The sequence below is a fragment of the Hyla sarda genome, chromosome 9 (assembly GCF_029499605.1).
Source record: "Hyla sarda isolate aHylSar1 chromosome 9, aHylSar1.hap1, whole genome shotgun sequence".
Lineage (NCBI taxonomy): Eukaryota > Metazoa > Chordata > Amphibia > Anura > Hylidae > Hyla > Hyla sarda.
In genome coordinates, this window is record NC_079197.1 from 101,193,656 (window position 1) to 101,215,609 (window position 21,954).

At 44.1% G+C, this 21,954-nt stretch overlaps 1 protein-coding gene across 1 annotated transcript; it reads left to right on the top strand.

Moving 5' to 3' along the window:
- The first annotated feature begins 1,629 nt into the window (after positions 1-1,629).
- IRS4 (insulin receptor substrate 4) lies at positions 1,630-21,954 on the top strand. Its single transcript, XM_056537690.1, has 2 exons — positions 1,630-5,261; positions 19,828-21,954. Exons 1-2 carry the CDS (start codon positions 2,033-2,035, stop codon positions 19,830-19,832), a joined length of 3,234 nt encoding a protein of 1,077 aa, XP_056393665.1. The 5' UTR covers positions 1,630-2,032; the 3' UTR covers positions 19,833-21,954.

Sequence of the window (21,954 nt, forward strand, 5' to 3'; positions counted from 1 at the left end):
ATAAAAATTATTGATTCCCCTGTTGCAAAACTACAACTCCTAGCATCTACTGTTTGGAGACAACTCGTGTAAGTCAATGAATACCTGACCTGAGAGTTGTAGTTTTGCAACAGCTGGAGGCACCTTGGTTTGGAAACACAAAGGGGCGGGAAATGGCGAGCGAAATAATAAAAGCCTCTAGGGGTAACACAAGTTCCCCAATGCTGCCGCGCCTCACACTGACAACATGGGGATGTAAACAAGGAGCTTCCACCTGAACCCTGGAGCAGCGGCAGCGCTGGGTCAGCACAGGATGAGTATTTGATTTATTTTCAGCCACCCCTGCACACAGCTGTGTAAGTGTATCCCCTGCACACAGCTGTGTAAGTGTATCCCCTGCACACAGCTGTGTAAGTGTATCCCCTGCACACAGCTGTGTAAGTGTATCCCCTGCACACAGCTGTGTAAGTGTATCCCCTGCACACAGCTGTGTAAGTGTATCCCCTGCACACAGCTGTGTAAGTGTATTCCCTGCACACAGCTGTGTAAGTGTATCCCCTGCACACAGCTGTGTAAGTGTATCCCCTGCACACAGCTGTGTAAGTGTATCCCCTGCACACAGCTGTGTAAGTGTATCCCCTGCACACAGCTGTGTAAGTGTATCCCCTGCACACAGCTGTGTAAGTGTATCCCCTGCACACAGCTGTGTAAGTGTATCCCCTGCACACAGCTGTGTAAGTGTATCCCCTGCACACAGCTGTGTAAGTGTATCCCCTGCACACAGCTGTGTAAGTGTATCCCCTGCACACAGCTGTGTAAGTGTATCCCCAGCACACAGCTGTGTAAGTGTATCCCCTGCACACAGCTGTGTAAGTGTATCCCCTGCACACAGCTGTGTAAGTGTATCCCCTGCACACAGCTGTGTAAGTGTATCCCCTGCACACAGCTGTGTAAGTGTATGTTCACACATTGCAGATTTGCCTCAGATTATCACTTCTCTATCGAGGTGGGAAAACCTGCAAGAAATAATTAGTGTGTGTGAACACACCCTGAATCTCCGGGACCGCGGTGGTGACTCATTGATGACTACGGAGAAGGTTGTACAGTCTGTCCCCATTGATATCACGGCTCCCCCGTTATCACACGCTGAGCCCCGGTAACGAGCTCCACATGAGGCTCAGCCTGCAGATGAAATGGACCGGTCCCCTGTGTCATTGCCGCAGAGCGGGTCACCGCCCGCCGACGCAGAGAGCACGCCGGGTGACGGCTCCTGCGCACACTCTGCTCCGCCGCATCCATTTATTTGGCCCATCTGATCTGACGTATCGTCCCCAGCACAGCATCCACAGCACCACCAGCCTCCTGCCAGCCGCGCTCCCCAGACTGTTGTTTACTTCACCTCACAACCAGGCGATACGCCCCGCCCACCCAAAGGGAGAGGGGCCGGGCAGGTAGACACCCATCTGAGCCAATCACAGTTTGCCAAACCTTAACTGCTCCCACTCTTAGCCAATCATCGCCAAGCGAATCCCACTGCGTGAATACGCCCCCTTACTACATGCACACCTATTAGCAGAGTCCCGCGCTCCTCCCCCGTGGCCGCCAATCAGGTCGCTGTTTACATCTAAAAGCGTGAGTAAAAAGGGGGAGGGGAGCTACGAGCGGAGCGACTTTCCCGCCCATTCTGCGGGAATGTTTGCGCGGCACTGCACTATGATTGGCTGGCTTCTCTGTCATTGATAGATAGGGAGCGGGCCCCCGTGGTGGGCGGTGAGTGTCTGAGTGACGCAGCCGGGCGGGGTCACGTGTTGTTTTCGCCGTGCCGCTCTCCCTCCCCCGCTCTAGTCTGTCTGTGGTGAATGTTGTACGGCGAGGTGAGGTTCCGCCGCTACTGCCCCGTCCGGACCGGGGATACGGAGAGAGTTGCTTCTCCTGCTGGCGCCATGTCCGCTGTGTAGCCTCGGCAGCCCGCTGTATAACGCTGTAGCCGGGTGCCGCACCGGTTAATTCATTTGCTGGAGAGTCCACAGCCCCGCCGCCGCTGCTTCCTTCCATGGCGGGTGTCCTCAACTGCGAGGAGGACAGAGGCAGCCGGGCGCCCGTGAAACTCTTGCCGCCGTCTCCTCCACAGCAGGACGAGCCCCCTTACCGGCGTGTGCCCGGCCCGCCAGCTCTGTCTCAGGTGCGGGAGGAGAGCGCACCGCAGCCCACACACACGCCGGGGGATGAAGACGTGCGGAAGCGCGGGTACCTGCGGAAGCAGAAGCATGGCCACAAGCGCTACTTCGTGCTGCGGAGCCCCAGTCACCTGGGTCCGGCCCGCCTGGAGTACTACGACAACGAGAAGAAATTCCGGAGCGGGCAGCGTCTGGGGGGCAGCGGGACAGCCTGCCCACCCAAGAGGGTCATCTTCCTGTCCCAGTGCTTCACGGTGAGCCGCAGGGCCGATGCCAAGAACAAGCACCTGCTGGCCCTGTACACCAAGGACGAGTACTTTGCCATGGTGGCTGAGAGTGAGCAGGAGCAGGACGCCTGGTACCAGGCTCTGAGCGAGCTCATCACTGAGAACAAGAAGTCATGTCTGGACACTGAGGAGCTGGAGGAGAACTATGGGGGGCTCCGCAGTGGACCCATCTTCAAGGAGGTCTGGCAGGTAAATGTCAAGCCTCGGGGGCTGGGCCAGACCAAGAACCTGTCCGGTGTCTACCGCCTCTGCCTGTCCAACAAGGCGGTGCACCTGGTCAAGCTCAACTCAGACGTGGCCTGCGTCCATCTACTGCTCATGAACATCCGTCGCTGCGGCCACTCAGAGAACTACTTCTTTATTGAGGTGGGACGCTCATCCTCCACCGGGGCAGGTGAGCTGTGGATGCAAGTGGATGACTGTGTGGTGGCCCAGAACATGCATGAGACATTCCTGGAGACCATGAAAGCCCTTAAGGCATACTCAGAATTCAGACCCCGGAGCAAGAGCCAGTCATCCGGCACAAACCCAATCTCCTTCATCACTACCAGAAGGTATTTGGGTAACCTGCCACCCAGCCAGACGGGCTTGCAGCGGAGATCTCGGACTGAAAGTGTGGCCGGCACTCCTCCGACTACCAAGAACAATGCATACAGGTTCAGAACCTCCAGCGAGGGGGAAGGTACAATGACCAGGCCATTCAGGTCTGTCACTGGCAGCTTAATCCATCTAAACACTGCAAGGCTCAACCTGGGCAAGCAAGAAGGTACCGGGAGGTACGTCAGAGCCCCTTTTAATTCTGGGTACCACTCAAGATCAGCATCTCTGCCTGTCTCCCATTTCCCATCAGCGACCAGTCCCATTAGTGTGTGCTCTAGTAGTGGCCATGGTTCTGCATCTGAGATGCTGACCAGGCCTTCCAGTTCTGTGTGTGGCTCTCCCAGCGATGGTGGCTTTATCTCATCTGATGAATATGGCTCCAGCCCAGGTGACCTCAGGTACTTTCGGGTTAGGAGTAATACACCAGACTCCCTGGGTAACACCCCACCTATTCAAGAAGAAAATACCTTGAGTGACTACATGTCCATGAACACCAGAAGCCAAGCTAATGGCAGGGATGACCACATGGAGGCTGACAAATGTTTCAGAAAAAGAACCTACTCCTTTACTAAACCAACCAATTCTGCTCTGCAACATCCCAAGTCCCATGCTGCTGCCTCCTTAGATGAAGACTCTGAGGAGGTGAACAAGCAGTTTGCCTACTCTGAATCACCAAAGCTGAAAGACAGCAGTCACCCTGAGGATTACAGTAATGGTGTTATGGACTCAGTGTGTAACCAAAGTGGGAGTAAAGCCAAGGACGATGGCTATATGCCAATGATGCCTTCTATTTCTTATGACAGTGACTATTTGCCAATGGCCCCTAAAAGTGTTTCTGCACCAAAACAGATCCTTTCTACGTGTCCTTCTCAGGTGGACTCTAAAGGGTACATGATGATGTTTCCAACTGTTAGTTCAACTGTTAGAAATTCCTTATCAGGAAGCATTTCTAAAGGCCATGAAGAGAAATTCACCAATGGTGAGTACATGGACATGTCCTGCAGGAACTCTTCAGCTGTTAAACAAACCAATGACTCTAATTTTAATCATTCCCGGGCCTGCAGCTCCTATTTTTCTCTACCAAGAAGCTTTAAAAGCTCATCCAAGCCCTGCAGTGATCACAATGAGTATGTCCCCATGTCCTCCCCTGGGAAGATACTACACCTGGGTTTGGAAAATGCAACAGATGGAGAAGCTAATGGAGAATCTAAGAGTGACTTAAAATCTTCCACTAGTGTTCTTGATCAACAAATTAGGGCAACAAGGCCAACCAAGCTTACGCTGTCTATGAGGGGGAGCAATACCATACCGAGGATGTTTGATCATTCTAATTCAACTGAGCCCACTAGTCCTGGTGAATACATCAACATTGACTTCAGTGATAAAGCAAGTAGTACTCCTTATTCCTTATCTGCCGAAGGCTCACCGTCTTCATTGGGCTCAAGCTGTGACCATAGACAATCCCCACTTTCTGATTACATGAGTGTAGATATTGATGTACAGTCCCCTAAAGCCACAGCTGAGCTGTCAAACTCTCTCACAGACATTTCATCCTATTCTTGTGCTGGCATTTCTAGAACTCAGCCCAGCGCAGACTTTGCCAAGCATCTATGTGGTACTGCTTGTGTCAGTACCTCCAATAAAAGGAATGATGACTACACAACAATGACTTTTAATATGGCAATGACTCCTCCAAGGCCCTTCCCTAGTGAAGCAGAGAATGGCACGCAACTGGACAGTCCCTCTTCTATAGTCAATCGGTTATGCATTGGCGATATGACCTCTTATAACAGTGGTTTCCCTTCGGTTCTTCACCCTGTTTCTGAGCCTGTAGTTGGTCCCAAGGTTATCCGTGCAGATGCCCAAGGGCGGCGGAGGCATAGCTCAGAGACTTTCTCCTCTGCCAGCACAATTACTACTACTTCCTCCTGCTTTACTGAAAGTGGCAAAAGGCATAGTTCTGCCTCTTTTGACAATGTTTGGCTGAAGCCTGATGAAGGCAATTGTGATCAAGAGAAGAAAATGTCCAGGCACTGCTCCACAGGTTTTCAGCATGGCTTAAATTACATCGCTCTCAGTATGCACGATGGTGTCTGCGAGACGGCATCACCAGCCTGCAGCCAGCACCAGAATGGCAGCAGAAATCTGGAAAGTGGGGCTTATGTGAGCATCGATTTCTCTAGATCAGACTGTCTGAAGTGTCCTGCATTCAGAAAAGGTTTGTAGAAAACAAAACTTGTGTATTTTTCATTAGACTTAACCTGTAATCCATTTTTCATGTACATGTATGATGTGTATTTCTGTTTTGGTGGGCTATAGCTTGAAGCATTTCAATAGTGTGGGTATAAACCTTAATTTCCTGTGTGCTTTTTCTATGGTGTCTGCCAAAAAGCACCATGCGGTGGCATGTCTGGCACCCTGAAGAATAGCTAACCATGTGGTACAGCTGGTGCGTGGGCATATTATTTTAGCAAGGATATAGTGCTGTCTGTGAAGTAACCAGTTGCTGGGCAGATGAGAAGGTTAAACCCTCTATGCTTAGGAGCTGGGGCATAGTTTTGTTGTAAAATGTGTAGCTGTAGCAAATAAGCAAGTGGGGTTTTAACTTTTTGTCTGCAGATTTTGGTTGCGGAGTGCTTTCTTGCTATGCTTTACATACACACATACAGTGTGAGCAGAATGTATGCATATATCTTTTATGTGTACATATACAGAGTGTTTTGTCAGTGGTCACAAACTCTTTTTGTATGTTGCTTCTGATAGATCAGGCTTTAGGCACCTTATTTTATGCAGATAGGTCTGTCTATTTAGGAGTTTTTATTGAATGCCTCTGATACGTTGTCGCGTAGTTGTGAATGAAATCAACTGGCATGTCCCTCCACTCAGAACCCTGAAGTTGATAAACTCTCCATGACTGTGCTATTCTTTGATCTGTGCCGCCTTCTGACTTGCTTTGCAAACTTTGTGACAAATGTAAAATTCAAACTTTTTGTGTTTTTGTTTAATCAAGTAAAGATTATTTTTGTATAATGAAGCATTATGCCTTTTGCAATATAACTTTAGTGTCAACTAATTATAGTTAATGGGATATTTAGTTGCTGTCACTTAGCAGAAAGCTTCATGTTTTACCTCCCTAGAGCAAGAAAATCTCAGATGAGAGCATGAAAATCACAGGTATAAAGTATACAAAGGGTCAAAACAAACTCGGCAAATTAAAGGGATTGTTGTTCAAAAAGATGTCTCTACAAATATGCCTCTGGTATTGCGGTTCCGATCTCTTGGTTCTGGGGGTCCATCACAATGATGCTCAGCCAATTGGTGACAGCTTCAGTGTCCAGCCTCAGCCAATGAGTGGCTAAGCAGCATGTGAGATTGGGGCTTTGCCGCTCAGCCAATCACTGGATGGGGATGGACACCCCTGTGCCCAGTAATTGGCAATGTGATACATTGACCACCTGAACAAGGAAGAGAAAAGCATTGGTGTGGTGATACCAGAGGCAGAGCAGAGGAGCGCAGGAGGTACTACTTCTTTCTTCTTTTTTTTATTTTTATTTTTTCTTCTTCCCTTAAATACATAAGCACCCTGTGCACATTTGTTGAATTTGCCTTTTTGCTGAATAACCCCTTAATATGTTGTATATAATCCACTGCAGATTTTTCGTAGGGAAAAACCCTCAGGAGATTTTGTTTCTACCCTTTGACTTCAATGGGTCTGCAGTGATTAATGTACGTGTGAACATACCCTGCAGCTGGGTTCTCACAGTGTCATATCTAGCCAATAACAAGAGTGGGACTTGCAGAGAAACTGAAATGGATACATTTGCAGCTTTTTCTGTATTCTGAACTCTCTCAGCTGCAGCTTTTTTTATTTTTTTATTTTTTTGCTCCCCAAAAAATTTGGGTACGTACACATACAGCAGATGGTTCGCAGAAATTTCTGCAACTTAAAGGAGTACTCCGGTGCACACTTTTTTCATGTTATCCCATCCGGGCTGCAAAATAAAAGAAAACGCACTTTATCTTACCTGCCAACGAGCCCCCAGAGCTCCGGTACAGGTGTTCGGTCCCCGGGCTGTATTCTTCTTACTTCCGGATAGCCCGGCACGTCACACAGAGCTTCAGCCTATCACCGGCCGAGGCGGGACATCGCTGCGGCCAGTGATAGGCTGAAGCTCTGTGTGACGTGCCGGGCTAACAGGAAGTAAGAAGAATACAGCCCGGGGACCGAACACCTGTACCGGAGCTCCGGGGGCTCGTTGGCAGGTAAGATAAAGTGCGTTTTTTTTTTAATTTTGCAGCCCGGACGGAATAACATGAAAAAAGTGTGCACCGGAGTACTCCTTTAAAATCACTTCTTTCTTGAAACCTTCTGTATTTATATTTAAATTTATAGTAAAAAAAAATGCTTTGCTCCCATAATTTGGTAGATGTTATGAGGCTACAGACGTGATGCACTACAGTGTTTCAGGTGCCGTATTCCAAAGGGAAATGTCTGGGAACTGGAAGTGTTGTCTGATGCTATAACTATACGTAGGACGTCATACACATACTCAAATGTGCCGTATTTTGCTGCATATTTTCCTACCCATTGAAGTCAATAGTTAGCAAAATCGGCTGCGTATTTGGCTATGCATTGACTTCATTGGGTAGGAGAATACGCAGCAGCAAAAGATGGCATCTGTGACTTTAACCCTAAAACTGCCTTGAACTGGAGTCTATTTGCCTAAATCATATGTCTTCAGCTCCTAAGTTTGCTTATCCTTCATGCACATTTCAAAAATTGGAAAGTATTTCAAAGTTGTCAAACACACAGCCTATCTATAATACAGCCATGTACATGAGCTTAAAGTGTGCAGTACAAACATTTTCTGTTTGCAAAACATTTTGTCTGGTGAATTAAACGTCTTATTGGTTGTAATAAGCCTTAGTGTAGAGTCGCACATGCCTTATTTTGCTGTGTATTTGCTGCTGCATATTTTTCTACCCATTGACTTAAATGGATAGGAAAATGCATAGCAGCAAAGTACGACACATGTGACCCTACCCTTAAAGTGGTTGTCCCTGAATTGCGTAATCCCTGTAGCAGCCGTTCAGCACCTAACATACCACCGCTTTAACTTTCTAGTCTGTGCTAAATTCTGACTAGTTGCTACAAGAAACAGATTCCAATTATTGGCATTGATTTTTAGGCTATGTTCACATGTCTGGAATGTCCGCAATTAAAACCTCAGACTGCGGGCACCGGCCCAACATGCTAGCGCTAGGACCGCATGGAGATGTGCCATCTCATAGACTGCAATTAATTCTGTGTGGATTCCGCATAAAGAATGGACAGGTTCATTATTCTGTGAACACGGAAATTGGAATTTCCATGCCAGAAACATCTGGCGCAGAATTTCTGCCTTGTACACAGCGCAGCAGAACCCCATTGAATACAATGAGAATCTGCTTCTGCGGAATATCTGGCGGAATTCTGCATGTGTGAACATGGCCTCAAAGGTAGGCGCTTTGCATCTCCCCCTTCTCCCCCCCCCCACACAGACCCCCAAAAAAGTGCATACTACAACTTTTAACAGCAAAGAAGGGATGTGCTTTTCAAGAATTCACTCCAGTCAGTTGTAAGAAGAAAAAAATATGTACATTTTTATATCTTGGCTGCTTTTTGCATTTTTTGGACTGACTGACTGAGCAACTGAACTGTTTGTTAGCCTTGAAAGTATCCTGTGGTACAGGGCCGCAGCTTTTGTCAATCTCCATGGTTTGTGTATTCTTCTACCAGTTGCTTTCTAAATCGCTTCTTAGGGTATGTTCACATGTAGTTTTTTTTCATGTGGATCTGAGTACCTGTGAAACGATCAAATCCTGTCTTAGTTCCCACTGAACTACAGTGCAGGTAAGAATACAGCATAGTTTTGGGTCTACAGTTTTTCTTTTAGAAAAAGGTCAAATAGGAATGCCAAAGTGGCCAACCGCTAGTCTCACACAAAGTGCATACGTATGGAAAATGCATGTAGGCTCATTTGGGAGATTTATCAAAACCAGTGCAAAGGAAAAGTTGACCATAGCAACCAATCAGATCACTTATTTCATTTTTCTGAGCCGTTTGTTTTTTTTTTAAATAAGAAGCTGTCTGGTTGCTATGGGCAACTGCACCACTTTTACTCTATACAGGTTTTGACTGTGTTGAACTCACTGGGTCTGCCAAGTGTACGTCTGGCTGTGTGCCTACATTTCTTTTTAACATTTTGCTGATGGACTTCCCAACATAGACCTAACTAAACCCTGTCTGAATACAGCCTAATGCAAAATCTGTATTTGTGTGAACACTTTTATGGCAGCCACTTGCTGTGCTCACAGTGGTTTTATGGGTAATTGTATGGCAAGTGATGTGTCATGCATTATTGTATGTGCATTCTGTTTGAAATATCTGCTAGTTGAGCCTTGTAGTATCCAGACTGTGGTACTAGGTGCAGAAGAAACCTACTGTGAGCACCACCATATTGAATAATTCAGATTTTGAGTGCCAACAACTAGCAACAATAATTATGTGTATTAAGCCTATGGGTGATTTTAGGTAAGTGGCCCTAATACATCTTATCGATAAGATGTCTGATCGCGAGGGTCCCGACGCTGGGGACCCCCGCAATCTGTCATTCAGCACCCACCTTTGCAAGCTCTCCGCAGCGCTGGAGGCTCCGAGTGCAGCGTGATGACCACGGGGCTGGAGTATTGTGACGTCACAACTCCGCCCCCGTGTGACGTCATACCCTGCCCCCTTAATGCAAGTCTATGGGAGGGGGTGTGATGATACTCCGGCCCCGTGGTCATCACGCTGCACTCTCGGAGCCTTCAGCGCTGCGGAGAGATAGCAAAGGTGGGTGCTGAATGACAGACTGTGGGGGTCCCAAGCGGCGGGACCCCCGCAATCAGACATCTTATCCCCTTTCCTTTTGGATAGGGGATAAGATGTATTAGGGCCGGGGTACCCCTTTAAGCTTTCATCTGTGGCATATGATTCTGTGGTTAAAGCTTTAACCCCTTAAGGACGCAGCCCATTTGGGCCTTAAGGACGCAGACAATTTAATTTTGACGTTTTCAATTTTTCCTCCTCGCCTTAAAAAATCATAACTCTTTTATATTTTCATCCACAGACTAGTATGAGGGCTTGTTTTTTGCGTGACCAGTTGTCCGTTGCAATGCCATCACTCACTTTACCATAAAATGTATGGCGCAACCCAAAAAATACTATTTTTGTGTGGGGAAATTTAAAAGAAAACCGCAATTTTGCTGATTTTGGAAGGTTTCGTTTTCACGCCGTACAATTTACGGTAAAAATGACGTGTTATTTATTCTTTGGGTCAATACAATTAAAATGATACCCATGATAACATACTACTTTTCTATTACTGTTGTGCTTAAAAAAAAATCACAAGCTTTTTAACCAAATTAGTACGTTTAAAATCCCCCTATTTTGAAGACCTATAACTTTTTCATTTTTCAGTATAAGCGGCGGTATGGGGGCTCATTTTTTGTGCCGTGATCTGTACTTTTTATTGATACCATATTTGCTTATATAAAACTTTGAATACTTTTTTTTTATTTTTTGGGGGGAATAAAATCTTATGAAAAAAAGCAGCTATTTTGAACTTTTTTTTTTTTTTTTTTTTGCATTCACGCCGTTCACAGTACGGTATCATTAACATTTTATCTTAATAGTTCAGATATTTACTCACGCGGCGATACCAAATATTTTTATAAAATATTTTTTTTTACACTTTTTGGGGGAGAAAAAAGGAAAATGGGACAATTTACGTTTTTATTGGGGGAGGGGGTTTTTCACTTTTTTTTTTTACTTTATTTTTTTTACTTTTTTCACTTTTATTTTTACACTTTAATAGTCCCCCATAGGGGACTATTTGTAGCAATCATTCAATTTCTAATCCTGTTCAGTGCTATCGGTCATCTTCTGCTCTGGTCTGTGGGGAGGCAGATCAGAGCAGAAGACTCCCGTAAGGCAGCGGAGCAAGGTCAGGGGACCTCTGGCTGCCGTGCTGGATGATCAGATCACCACGGCAGCACTGCGGGCGATCCGATCATCCATTTTAGTGACCGCGATGCTGCAGATGCCGTCATCTGTATTGATCACGGCATCTTAGGGGTTCATGGCGGACATCCGCGGGATCGCGGATGTCCGCCATTACCGTCCGGTACCTGGCTGCGATCAACAGCCGGGACCTGCCGTGCATGATCCGGGCATCGCTCCGATGCCCGCGGTTATGCTTAGGACGTAAATGTATATCCTGGTGCGTTAAGTACCACGTCTGTCCGTCGTTAAGGGGTTAAATATGCAGTGAACAGTGCCCTATATAAAGGCTTGCACCATTGCTTAGCCTATTTGAAACTCCAAATTCTCTTTTCGATCACACAGGTATATAATTATATGGAATTATTGCTACCTGCAGCTGCTATTAGGGGTGTGTCCATACATACATGTTTACATAGCACTCCAGAGCAATATATATTTATGTATGTAAATAAAAATGCACTCCCTATCGGCAGCTGCAACAAGGCAGAATTTTTTTTTTCTTCTTAAAGTTGTGTTCTATTCCTTCTTATTGCAATGTCTAGCCATGGTGTATTGATTTTAGTTTAAATATTATGTAGATATTTATATATTTTGTACAGACAGCATATGGAGCTGACCCAAACACTGCAGCATTGTTTGTACTCCTACAGACCTATATGTTTAGTTAGAATTGAAACTTAGGCTGCAGTGTAAATTTTTATTTTGAATCGGGTAAATGGTCCTTAAAAGTTATATGGACCACTGGTACAGATAATAAATTAAATATATTATCAACATTTATTAGATAAGACCATACAATACCACAATAAAAACATAAAAATTTACCACAATCCATATTCTACCTTTGGTGAGCCACAGGGCCCTTGTGACACACCTAGGATTAAAATTATACAGGGTGGGCCATTTATATGGATGCACCTTAATAAAATGGGAATGGTTGGTGATATTAACTTCCTGTTTGTGGCACATTAGTATATGTGAGGGGGGGGGGGACATTTCAAGATGGCTGGTGGCCATTTTGAATCCAACTTTTGTTTTTTCAATAGGAAGAGGATCATGTGACACATCAAACTTATTGGGAATTTCACAACAAAAAATGCTGTATGCTTGGTTTTAACGTAACTTTCTTTCATGAGTTATTTACAAGTTTCTGACCACTTATAAAATGTGTTCAATGTGCTGCCCATTGTGTTGGATTGTCAATGCAACCCTCTTCTCCCACTCTTCACACACTGATAGCAACATGGCAGGTGAAATGCTAGCACAGGCTTCCAGTATCCGTATACACTGCTATATACTACTATATACACCGCAGGAGAAATGCTAGCACAGGCTTCCAGTAGCTGTAGTTTCAGGTGCTGCACATCTCGTATCTTCACAGCATAGACAATTGCCTTCAGATGACCCCAAAGATAAAAGTCTAAGGGGGTCAGATCAGGAGACCTTGGGGGGCCATTCAACTGGCCCACGGCAACCAATCCACTTTCCAGGAAACTGTTCATCTAGGAATGCTTGGACCTGACACCCATTATGTGGTGGTGCACCATCTTGCTAGAAAAACTCTGGGAACGTGCCAGGTACGAGCATTCCTAGATGAACAGTTTCCTGAAAAGTCCCCCCCCCCCCCCCACATATACTAATGTGCCACAAACAGGAAGTTAATATCACCAACCATTCCCATTTTATTAAGGTGTATCCGTATAAATGGCCCACCCTGTATAACATTAACCAAAATAATAAAAAAAAAGCTTCTTAATAATAGACCAGAAAATGCTTTAAATTAGTGGATAAGACATTCTGGGACTTGTAGTCCACCGATATTTATGCCCAGCCGGTCCCTTAGAGAAATAGTCACTGGCTGTGTTGGAATCCACCACTTATTTGAATATTTCCACTAAAATAAAATGTTACCTGGAATTAGTAGTAGTAGTCTGATATCCCAACAGTGAATATCTCTGAATTGACAAATATCCGTGCCAGAAATAACAATGAGTCAGTGATAATATGCACAAGTTCTCCTGTGACTTGTAGTCCTCTTATTTTAAATAAATGTAGATCGGGAGAAGCACAAGTTCATATAAGGGTACTAAATGTCTGTACCATAATTGCTCCTATTTATACACTGCTCAAAAAAATAAAGGGAACACTAATATAACCCCTCCTAGATCTGAATGAATGAACTAATCGTATGAAATACTTTCTTCTTTACATAGTTGAATGTGCTGACCACAAAATCACACACAAATTATCAATGGAAATCAAATTTATCAACCCATGGAGGTCTGGATATGGAGTCACACTCAAAATCAAAGTAGAAAATCGCACTACAGGCTGATCCAACTTTAATGTAATGTCCTTTAAAAAGTCAAAATGAGGCTCAGTAGTGCATGTGGCCTCCAAGTGCCCATATGACCTTCCTACAACGCCTGGGCATGCTCCTGATGAGGTGGTGGATGGTCCCCTGAGGGATGTCCTCCCAGACCTGGACTAAAGAATCTGGCAACTCCTGGACAGTCTGTGGTGCAACGTGGCGTTGGTGTATGGAGCGAGACATGATGTGCTCAGTTGGATTTAGGTCTGGGGAACGGGCGGGCCAGTCCATTGCAACAATGCCTCCCTCTTGCAGGAACTGCTGACACACTCCAGCCACATGAGGTCTAGCATTGTCTTGCATTAGGAGGAACCCATGGCCAACCACACCAGTATATGGTCTCACAAGGGGTCTATGGATCTCATCTCGGTACCTAATGGCAGTCAGGCTACCTCTGGCAAGCACATGGAAGGCTGTGTGGCCCCCCCAAAGAAATGCCACCCCACACCATTACTGATCCACCGCCAAACTGGTCATGCTGGAGGATGTTGCATGCAGCAGACCGTTCTCTACGGTGTCTCCAGACTCTGTCACGCCTGTAACATGTGCTCAGTGTGAACCTGCTTTCATCTGTGAAAAGCATGGGCGCCAGTGGCAAATTTGCCAATCTTGGTGTTCGCTGGCAAATGGCAAACGTCCTGCACAGTGTTGGACTGTAAGCACAACCCCCACCTGTGGACATCGGGCCCTCATGCCACCCTCATGGAGTCTGTTTCTGACGGTTTGAGTGGACACTCTGGCAGTGCTCCTCCTGCTCCTCCTTGCACAAAGGTTGAGATAGCGGTCCTGCTGCTGGGTTGTTGCCTCCTCCATGTCTCCTGATGTACTGGCCTGTCTCCTGGTGGAACCTCCATGCACTTGGCACTATGCTGCCTTTTTTTTTTTTACTGTTAATACTTGCAATCCCCAAATCTAGTATGGCCTCCATGTTGGAAAATGCAGTCCTGTGCACATCTTGCGCAATGTATGCAATCCTTGAACAGCAGATTGAGGGTGCATATTGTGCGAGATGTGTGCCAGTTGCTAATTTGGAAGCCCAGATCCTGAGACGCATTGACAACCTGGAGAGGAGTCTCCTGCTCACTGAGCAAGTTCTCTCTGGGGTAGAGGTGGGGGAGGATAGTGGGACGGAGGTGCAGGACAGTCAGGCAGTTAGCTGGGTTACAGTTAGAAAACTGTCTAGAGGGAAAAGTGTCAGGGAGGCTAGTCCTGAACTGGCACACCCCAACAAGTTTGCCCGGTTGGCAGATGAGGGGGATGCCATTTCAGAGCTAGCAGTACTGCAGCTGGACTCTGCCTCTGACTGCCAGGGGTGTGTCTGCTCCAGTAAGGAGGGAGGGAGGAGTACAGGGCAGGCCAGACAGGTACTGATAGTGGGGGACTCTATTATTAGGGGGACAGACAGGGCGATCTGTCACAAAGACCGGAATCGCCGAACAGTGTGTTGTCTTCCTGGCGCTCGAGTTCGGCACATCGCGAATCGTTGCTGGGTGGGGCTGGAGAGGACCCAGCAGTTATGGTACACATTGGCACCAATGACAAAGAGGTAGGTGGAGTGTCCTTTAAAAATGATTTCAGGGACTTAGGCTGCAAGCTTAAGGCAAGGACCTCCAAGGTAGTATTTTCTGAAATATTACCTGTACCACAAGTCACACCAGAGAGGCAGCGGGAGATCAGGGAGGTAAACAAGTGGCTCAGAAGCTGGTGTAGGAAGGAGGGGATTGGGTTCATGGAGAACTGGGCCGGCTTCGCTGTTGGATACCGGCTCTACTGTAGGGATGGGCTGTACCTCAATGGGGAGGGTGCGGCTGTGCTTGGGGAGAAGATGGCTAGAAGGGTGGAGGAGTGTTTAAACTAGGGACTTGGGGGGAGGGAGCCTACAACGTAGAGGGGGAAGATAGTGTAGATAGAGAGGGGGGACTTGGTAGTATACCTGGGGTGGAGCGGAGGGAGGGGTTAGAATAGTTAATAGGGATAGGCTTCATCGGAAGAAATATCATACACCATTGTATTGCAAGATGATTAGAGCCAGAGGAACTGGAGTGGTTGTCTGAAGAAAATTTATGACGGTATAACAGAGACTTAGTTGGACAATAGCTGTGACTGAGCGGTCAACATACAGGGATATAGTCTATTCAGGAAGGATCGGACAAAACGGAAAGGGGGAGGAGTTTGTCTTTATGTGAAATCGAGTCTGAAGGCCGCACTTCGGGAGGATATATAGGAGGGAAATGATAATGTGGAGTCATTATGGGTAGATATATATGGAGATAAAAATAAAAAAAATTCTGGTAGGGGTTTGTTATAAGCCACCAAACATAATAGAAGAGGCAGAAGATCAATTACTGAAGCAAATAAACAAGACAGTAAATCAGAATGAAGTGATAATGGGGGACTTTAGCGATCCTGATATAAACTGGGAGACTGAGACCTGTGCATCTCCTAAAGGAAACAGGTTTCGGGCTATAGTTAAAGACATTATCTGTCCCAAATGGTACAGGGCCCGACCAGAGGGGGCGCCCTACTAGACTTAATATTGACCAACAGACCTATAGAGTAACTGATGTGCAAGTAGGACACCTAGGAAATAGTGATCATAATATAATACATTATAACTTGTTCTTCAATAAGGGAATCTCTCGAGGGGCCACAAAAACAATGAACTTTAGGAAGGCAAAGTTCAATGAACTCAGAGAAGCCCTTAACAATATAAAATGGGATAATGTCCTCAAAAATATGAATACTGACACTAAATGGGAGACTTTTAGGAATATCTTAAATTCTTACTGTAAGATGTATCTACCCTCAGCCCGACTGAGCTGCCGGGAAGCTTTTAATTTCGTTTTAGACGCGGCAATCAAAGTTGAAGGGTTAATAGCGCACGGCACAACTATCTGTGCAGCACGCTATTAGCCCAGGGTCCCAGCTATCATAAGCCGCCGGGACCTACCCGGTATGAAGAGGGGTCACAGCGTGACCCCGTTTTAAATACCGGGACCGGGCGCAGGGCATAATAGGTACACCCTGCGTTCTTAAGAGGTTAAACTACTAAAACAGGATGGCAATGAAGAAGCATTAAAAAGCTATAGAGAAAAAGTTAAAATATGTAAAAATACAGATAAAAGCCGCAAAAATAGAGACAGAAAGACTCATTGCCAAAGAGGGTAAAACTAACCCCAAAATGTTCTTTAACTATATAAATTGCAAAAAGGTTAAAAATGAAAGTGTTGGCCCTTTAAAATATGATGAGGAAGAAATTATAGACAGGGATCAGGAAAAAGCAAATATACTAAACAAATTCTTCTCCACTGTATTCACCAAGGAAAATGAAATGCCAGGTGAATTACAGTGTGATAAAGAAAACTCCCCAGTACAGGTCACCTGTCTAACCCAGGAAGAAGTACAGTGCCGCCTACAAAAAATCTAAATAAACAAATCACCATGTCCAGATGGCACTCACCCCGGTGTTCTAAAGGAATTAAGTAATGTAATAGACAGATCTCTATTTTTAATATTCAGGGACTCTATAGTAACAGAGACTGTTCCCAGGACTGGCACATGGCAAATGTGGTGCCAATATTTAAAAAGTGGACAAAAGGTGACCCCGGGAATTACAGACCTGTTAGTTTAACCTCCATTGTATGTAAATTGTTTGAGGGTTTTCTAAGAGATGCTATTTTGGAGTATATTGATGTATGACTCCATATCAGCATGGCTTTATTAGGGATCGGTCCTGTCAAACTATCCTGATCAGCTTTTATGAGGAGGTAAGCTCCAGACTCGACCAGGGACAATCGCTGGATGTTGTATATCTGGATTTTTCCTAAGCATTTCATACGGTGCCACATAAAAGATTGGTGCATAAAATGAGAATGCTTGGGCTGGGGGAGAGTGTGTGCATGTGGGTAAGTAACTGGCTCAGATAGGAAACAGAGGGTGGTTATTAATGGTACTTATTCTGATTTTGTGACTGTTACTAGTGGGGTACCACAGGGGTCAGTCTTGGGTCCTGTTCTATTTAATATATTCATTCATTACCTTGTAGGGGGGTTGAATAGTAAAGTAGCAATCTTTGCAGATGATACTAAACTCTGTAAAGTGGTAAACACTAGAGGACAGTGCACTGTTACAAATGGATCTGGATAGGTTGGAGGTTTGGGCTGGGAAGTGGCTGGGAAGTTCAACACTGATTAATGTAAGGTAATGCACATGGGGAGGAAAAATCTGGGACGGGGTTATATATTAAATGGGAGAACACTTGGGACGACTGACGTGACCAGTGTCGGGCAGCTGCTGCCAAGGCAAATAAAATCGTGGAGTGCATCAATAGGGGCATAGATGCCCACGACAAGGAAATAATTCTCCCGCTGTACAAATCACTAGTCAGACCACTCATGGAATACTGTGTACAGTACTGGGCACCAGTGTACAGGAAAGATATAGTGGAGCTGGAGAGGGTTCAAAGACGGGCAACCAGGGTAATACAGAAAGATTATCAGAATTGGGGTTATTTAGTTTAGAAAAAAGAAGGCTTAGGGGAGACCTAATAACTATGTATAAATATATCAGGGGACAGTACAGAGATCTCTCCCATGTTCTATTTATACCCAGGACTGTATCAATAGCAGCAAGGGGGCATCCTCTACCTTTAGAGGAAAGAAGGTTTCTACACCAGCACAGATGGGGGTTCTTTACTGTAAGAGCAGTGAGACTGTGTAATTCTCTCCAGGAGGAGGTGGTCATGGTGAACTCTGTAAAAGAGTTCAAAAGGGGTCTGGAGGAATTTTTGGAGACTAATAACATTGATGGTTATGTATACTAGCTCTTTAGGGACAGCATGTTGATCCAGAGATTTATTCATATTTGGAGGTGGGAAGGAATTTTTACCTCTAGTATGAGAGTTTTTGCGTTCCCCTGGATCAACTCAGTAGGGACTCATTAGGGATATAGGTTGAACTAGATGGATTCTGGTCTTTTTTCAACCTTATGAACTACTATGCTACACATTAAACCTTCTTGCCACAGCTCGCGTTGATGTACCATCCTGGATGAGCTGCACTACCTGAGCCACTTGTGTGGGTTGTAGACTCAGCCTCATGCTACCACTAGAGTGAAAGCACCGCCAGCATTCAAAAGTGACCAAAACCTCAGCCAGCAAGCATAGGAACTGAGAAGTGGTCTGTGGTCACCACCTGCAGAACCACTCCTTTATTGGGGGTGTCTTGCTAATTGCCTATAATTTCCACCTGTTGTCTGTTCCATTTGCACATAGTTATGGAGTCACTGCCAATAGCAATGTCAGTGTCACCCCTCACCTCTCTTGAATAAGTGGCGGATTATAACACAGCCAGTGACTATTTCTCTAAGGGACCTCCTGGGCATAAATATCGGTGGACTACAAGTTACAGAGTGTCTTATCCACTAATCTACTAATTTAATGTATTTTCCAGTCTATTATTAAGCAGCTTTTTTTTTTATTTTTTATTAGTTTTAATCCTAGGTGCGTCACAAGGGCCCTGTGGCTCACCAAAGGTAGAATTTGGATTGTAGTTTTACAATTTTTTAAAGAAATTTTAGATTGTGGTATATTTTATGTTTTTATTGTCGTATTGTATGGTCTCGTATAATACATTTTGATAATATATTAAATTTATTATCCGTACCAGTAGTCCATATAACCTTTTGAGCACAATTTTTATCTTATTCATTCTTCATCTATTTTGTACACTGCGGGTATTGGTGTCAGGTGGTTTGCTCAGTTAGCAGTGTGAACAGGAATTAAGTGAGCCTTCCCTATTGTTTTATTTACATTTTTATTTAATTTTTTTGTTACAATTAAATCCTTGGTGAGTAAACCGGTGTTCATCATAACGCTCCGTTCATAATAATTTATTGATGTGCAGGTTCTGGCTGGTGATGGAGCCTGGCTGAACAGGCGGAAAATCACGTGCTTGTAAACAGTGTTCCTGAGACTGGATCTGGTGTTCTTAGAGCGTGTCACAGTGAACTGAGTGTCAAGACTTTAGTTTATGTGTTGTAAACTGTACAGAGTGATAATCCAAATCCAAATAGCCATTGTAAATATCGTATTGATAATCTTCACGATTATTATCACATTAAGTTTCTTTTGTTTTCCATCCTTTCCTGTTTAGTCATTTATTGTAAGCAGAGGTGTTTCCATGTCAGTACTAATCATTCAAATACAGCATTTTAATATATAATCTTGCCAGCTATGTGAACACTAAAACACTTAGAGCTGTGACATTTTGTACACTTTCATTGTTTGGCATTAATTGACTTTTTTCATTTGTATTTTACTTTCCACAGACTGAGTGCATTACCATGGAAACCCTGGTGAAGATTGTCACTCCAGCCTTTCTGCTGTAAAACCAGGCTAAGGTGACTAGAAGACACGATACAGATATAGAACACGTGAAGCCGTGTTGGATTTCAAATGGACATGTACCTGCTTTTCCCACACAGATTAAATGTACAGCCATTTAAAGCTCGTATTAATGTGTTGGCAAAAGAAAGATTTTTTTTTTCTTTTATTTTTTTTAGTAGACTTATTTTTGTGAGGGGGTGGGGGCAGAGTTCTCAAGGCATGTTTTACATATTTGCTAATGAGATATTGCTGTGATCCTAAAGTGGCTCTGTCTTGTAAAATGGTTCAGAACTGACTTCCATGTTGCACTTTTGGTACCATTTTACATCCCAGATCTGCTCTGTACGTATTTAAGCTATGTGCTGCTTTAGCACTTGGGAGAATTTAAACCTGTACTATAAGAAAATACCCTTAAAGGGGTGTAAGTTGCGTAAAATCAGTTTGCTTGTTGATTGATACAAGATCTAATTTTCTGGTACAAAGTAAACTATGATATGTAAAAAAAAAAAAAAAAAAAAAAAAAAAAGAGATATTTTGAAAGTTAATTTTTTTTTTTTTTAAGTCAAAGTCTATGTATTTTACTTGATCTATATTATGGAAAGATGCCTTCTTCATTGAACAAATATACGTTTGACTGGTACATGAAGTTCCCCACCTTTGCATTTCTCACTTTATACACCATTGTTCTTCTTGTAAGTGGCAATATTAGTTTTATTTAGCATTAAGCAAAAGGTACAGTATTATTATTTTTATTAAGATATTCTCTGGCATGTGCAAGGTAAAACAGACTAGAAGGTATTTCCTCCATTAATTTCAAATATTTATTTTTTGTTACATTTGTGTTTCTCCCTTTCTGAAAGATTAGAGCAAAAACCTAAACTGTAGGTGTGACGGAGCAGCCAGTGAATGAACCGACAATACACCAGAGGATACTGGGTTACTTCTAGAGTTTGACATGAGTCTATCATTGCATGATTTTGGTGATTAGTAAACTTAGAGTTAGCATCTTCCCAAAGTCTTTCTTTTTGGAACCATATTTCATCACTGTGAATACTGTATTTTAAAGCACAAACCTGCCCTTTACTCTTTTTATGCCTCTTTTTAGACCAGGAATAAAGCATGTAATAAATGTGGTATCCCTAATTTGTGAGTTGAGGCCTGGTTCACATTAATGTAATACAGGCACATATTTGCATCTGAATTACAGCTACAAGTCATGGCCCAACCACAGTTCTACTGACCTGAACTGACAGCTTTCATTTTGGGTCAGTAGACCCAATAGTCTGGCCAGGACTTGTGCCCCTAGTAAAGGTGCAAAAATGTGTCTGTACTACAATAATGTGAACCCAACTTTAAACTGAATATGAAAGTGGGGAGGACAGTGAAGCTTACCCAAAGATGACTGCACACTTTTAGGATCCAGTAAGGGACTGTTGGCTGAAGTCTGACCCTGGAATCCTCATTGGTGTAAATATCATTTGTGGTTCAGAATCTACTCTAGAAAACCACTTCTCTGACAATTAATAGTTTTGGAATCTTTAACCTGTTAAAGCTTGCCATGTATAAAGCTACTAAATTATATTTGGGCCACTTTATTCTTAATGGGCCTCTAATAAAAGTATTTCCCTCCTAGAAAATGAAAACTTTTCTAATGTATTAAAATTCTCACTAAGTCAGAAGATCTGTAATGCCACACAACACTGGTTTTATATGACTGATGCCATAGACCTGTTTTTGTTGTTTTTCTATTTTATTATATTTTTGTGATCTTGCGGCTGCCAGTTTAGATCTTATAATCGATGACCTCAACCTTAGTTAGTTCACTGTCAGTTACACAGGTACAGCATAAAATATGCAATCTCTTAGTTTACAAACAAAACTAATTTATTCAGTATTGTGCTGGAATAATATAAAGCATATCACTAGATAATATCTTCCAGCTGTCAGTTTATGCTGCTGTATAGTTTAAAATTTACCAATGATGGGAGAATTGTGTGTCCTGTAAATTTAATTTCATATTGGAAAGTTATTTTGTCTGTACACATTAATAAAACTTGGTTGGTACTGTT

Excerpts from the sequence above, each read along its gene's own strand:
- IRS4 (XM_056537690.1), top strand. The coding sequence starts at position 2,033 with ATGGCGGGTGTCCTCAACTGCGAGGAGGACAGAGGCAGCCGGGCGCCC.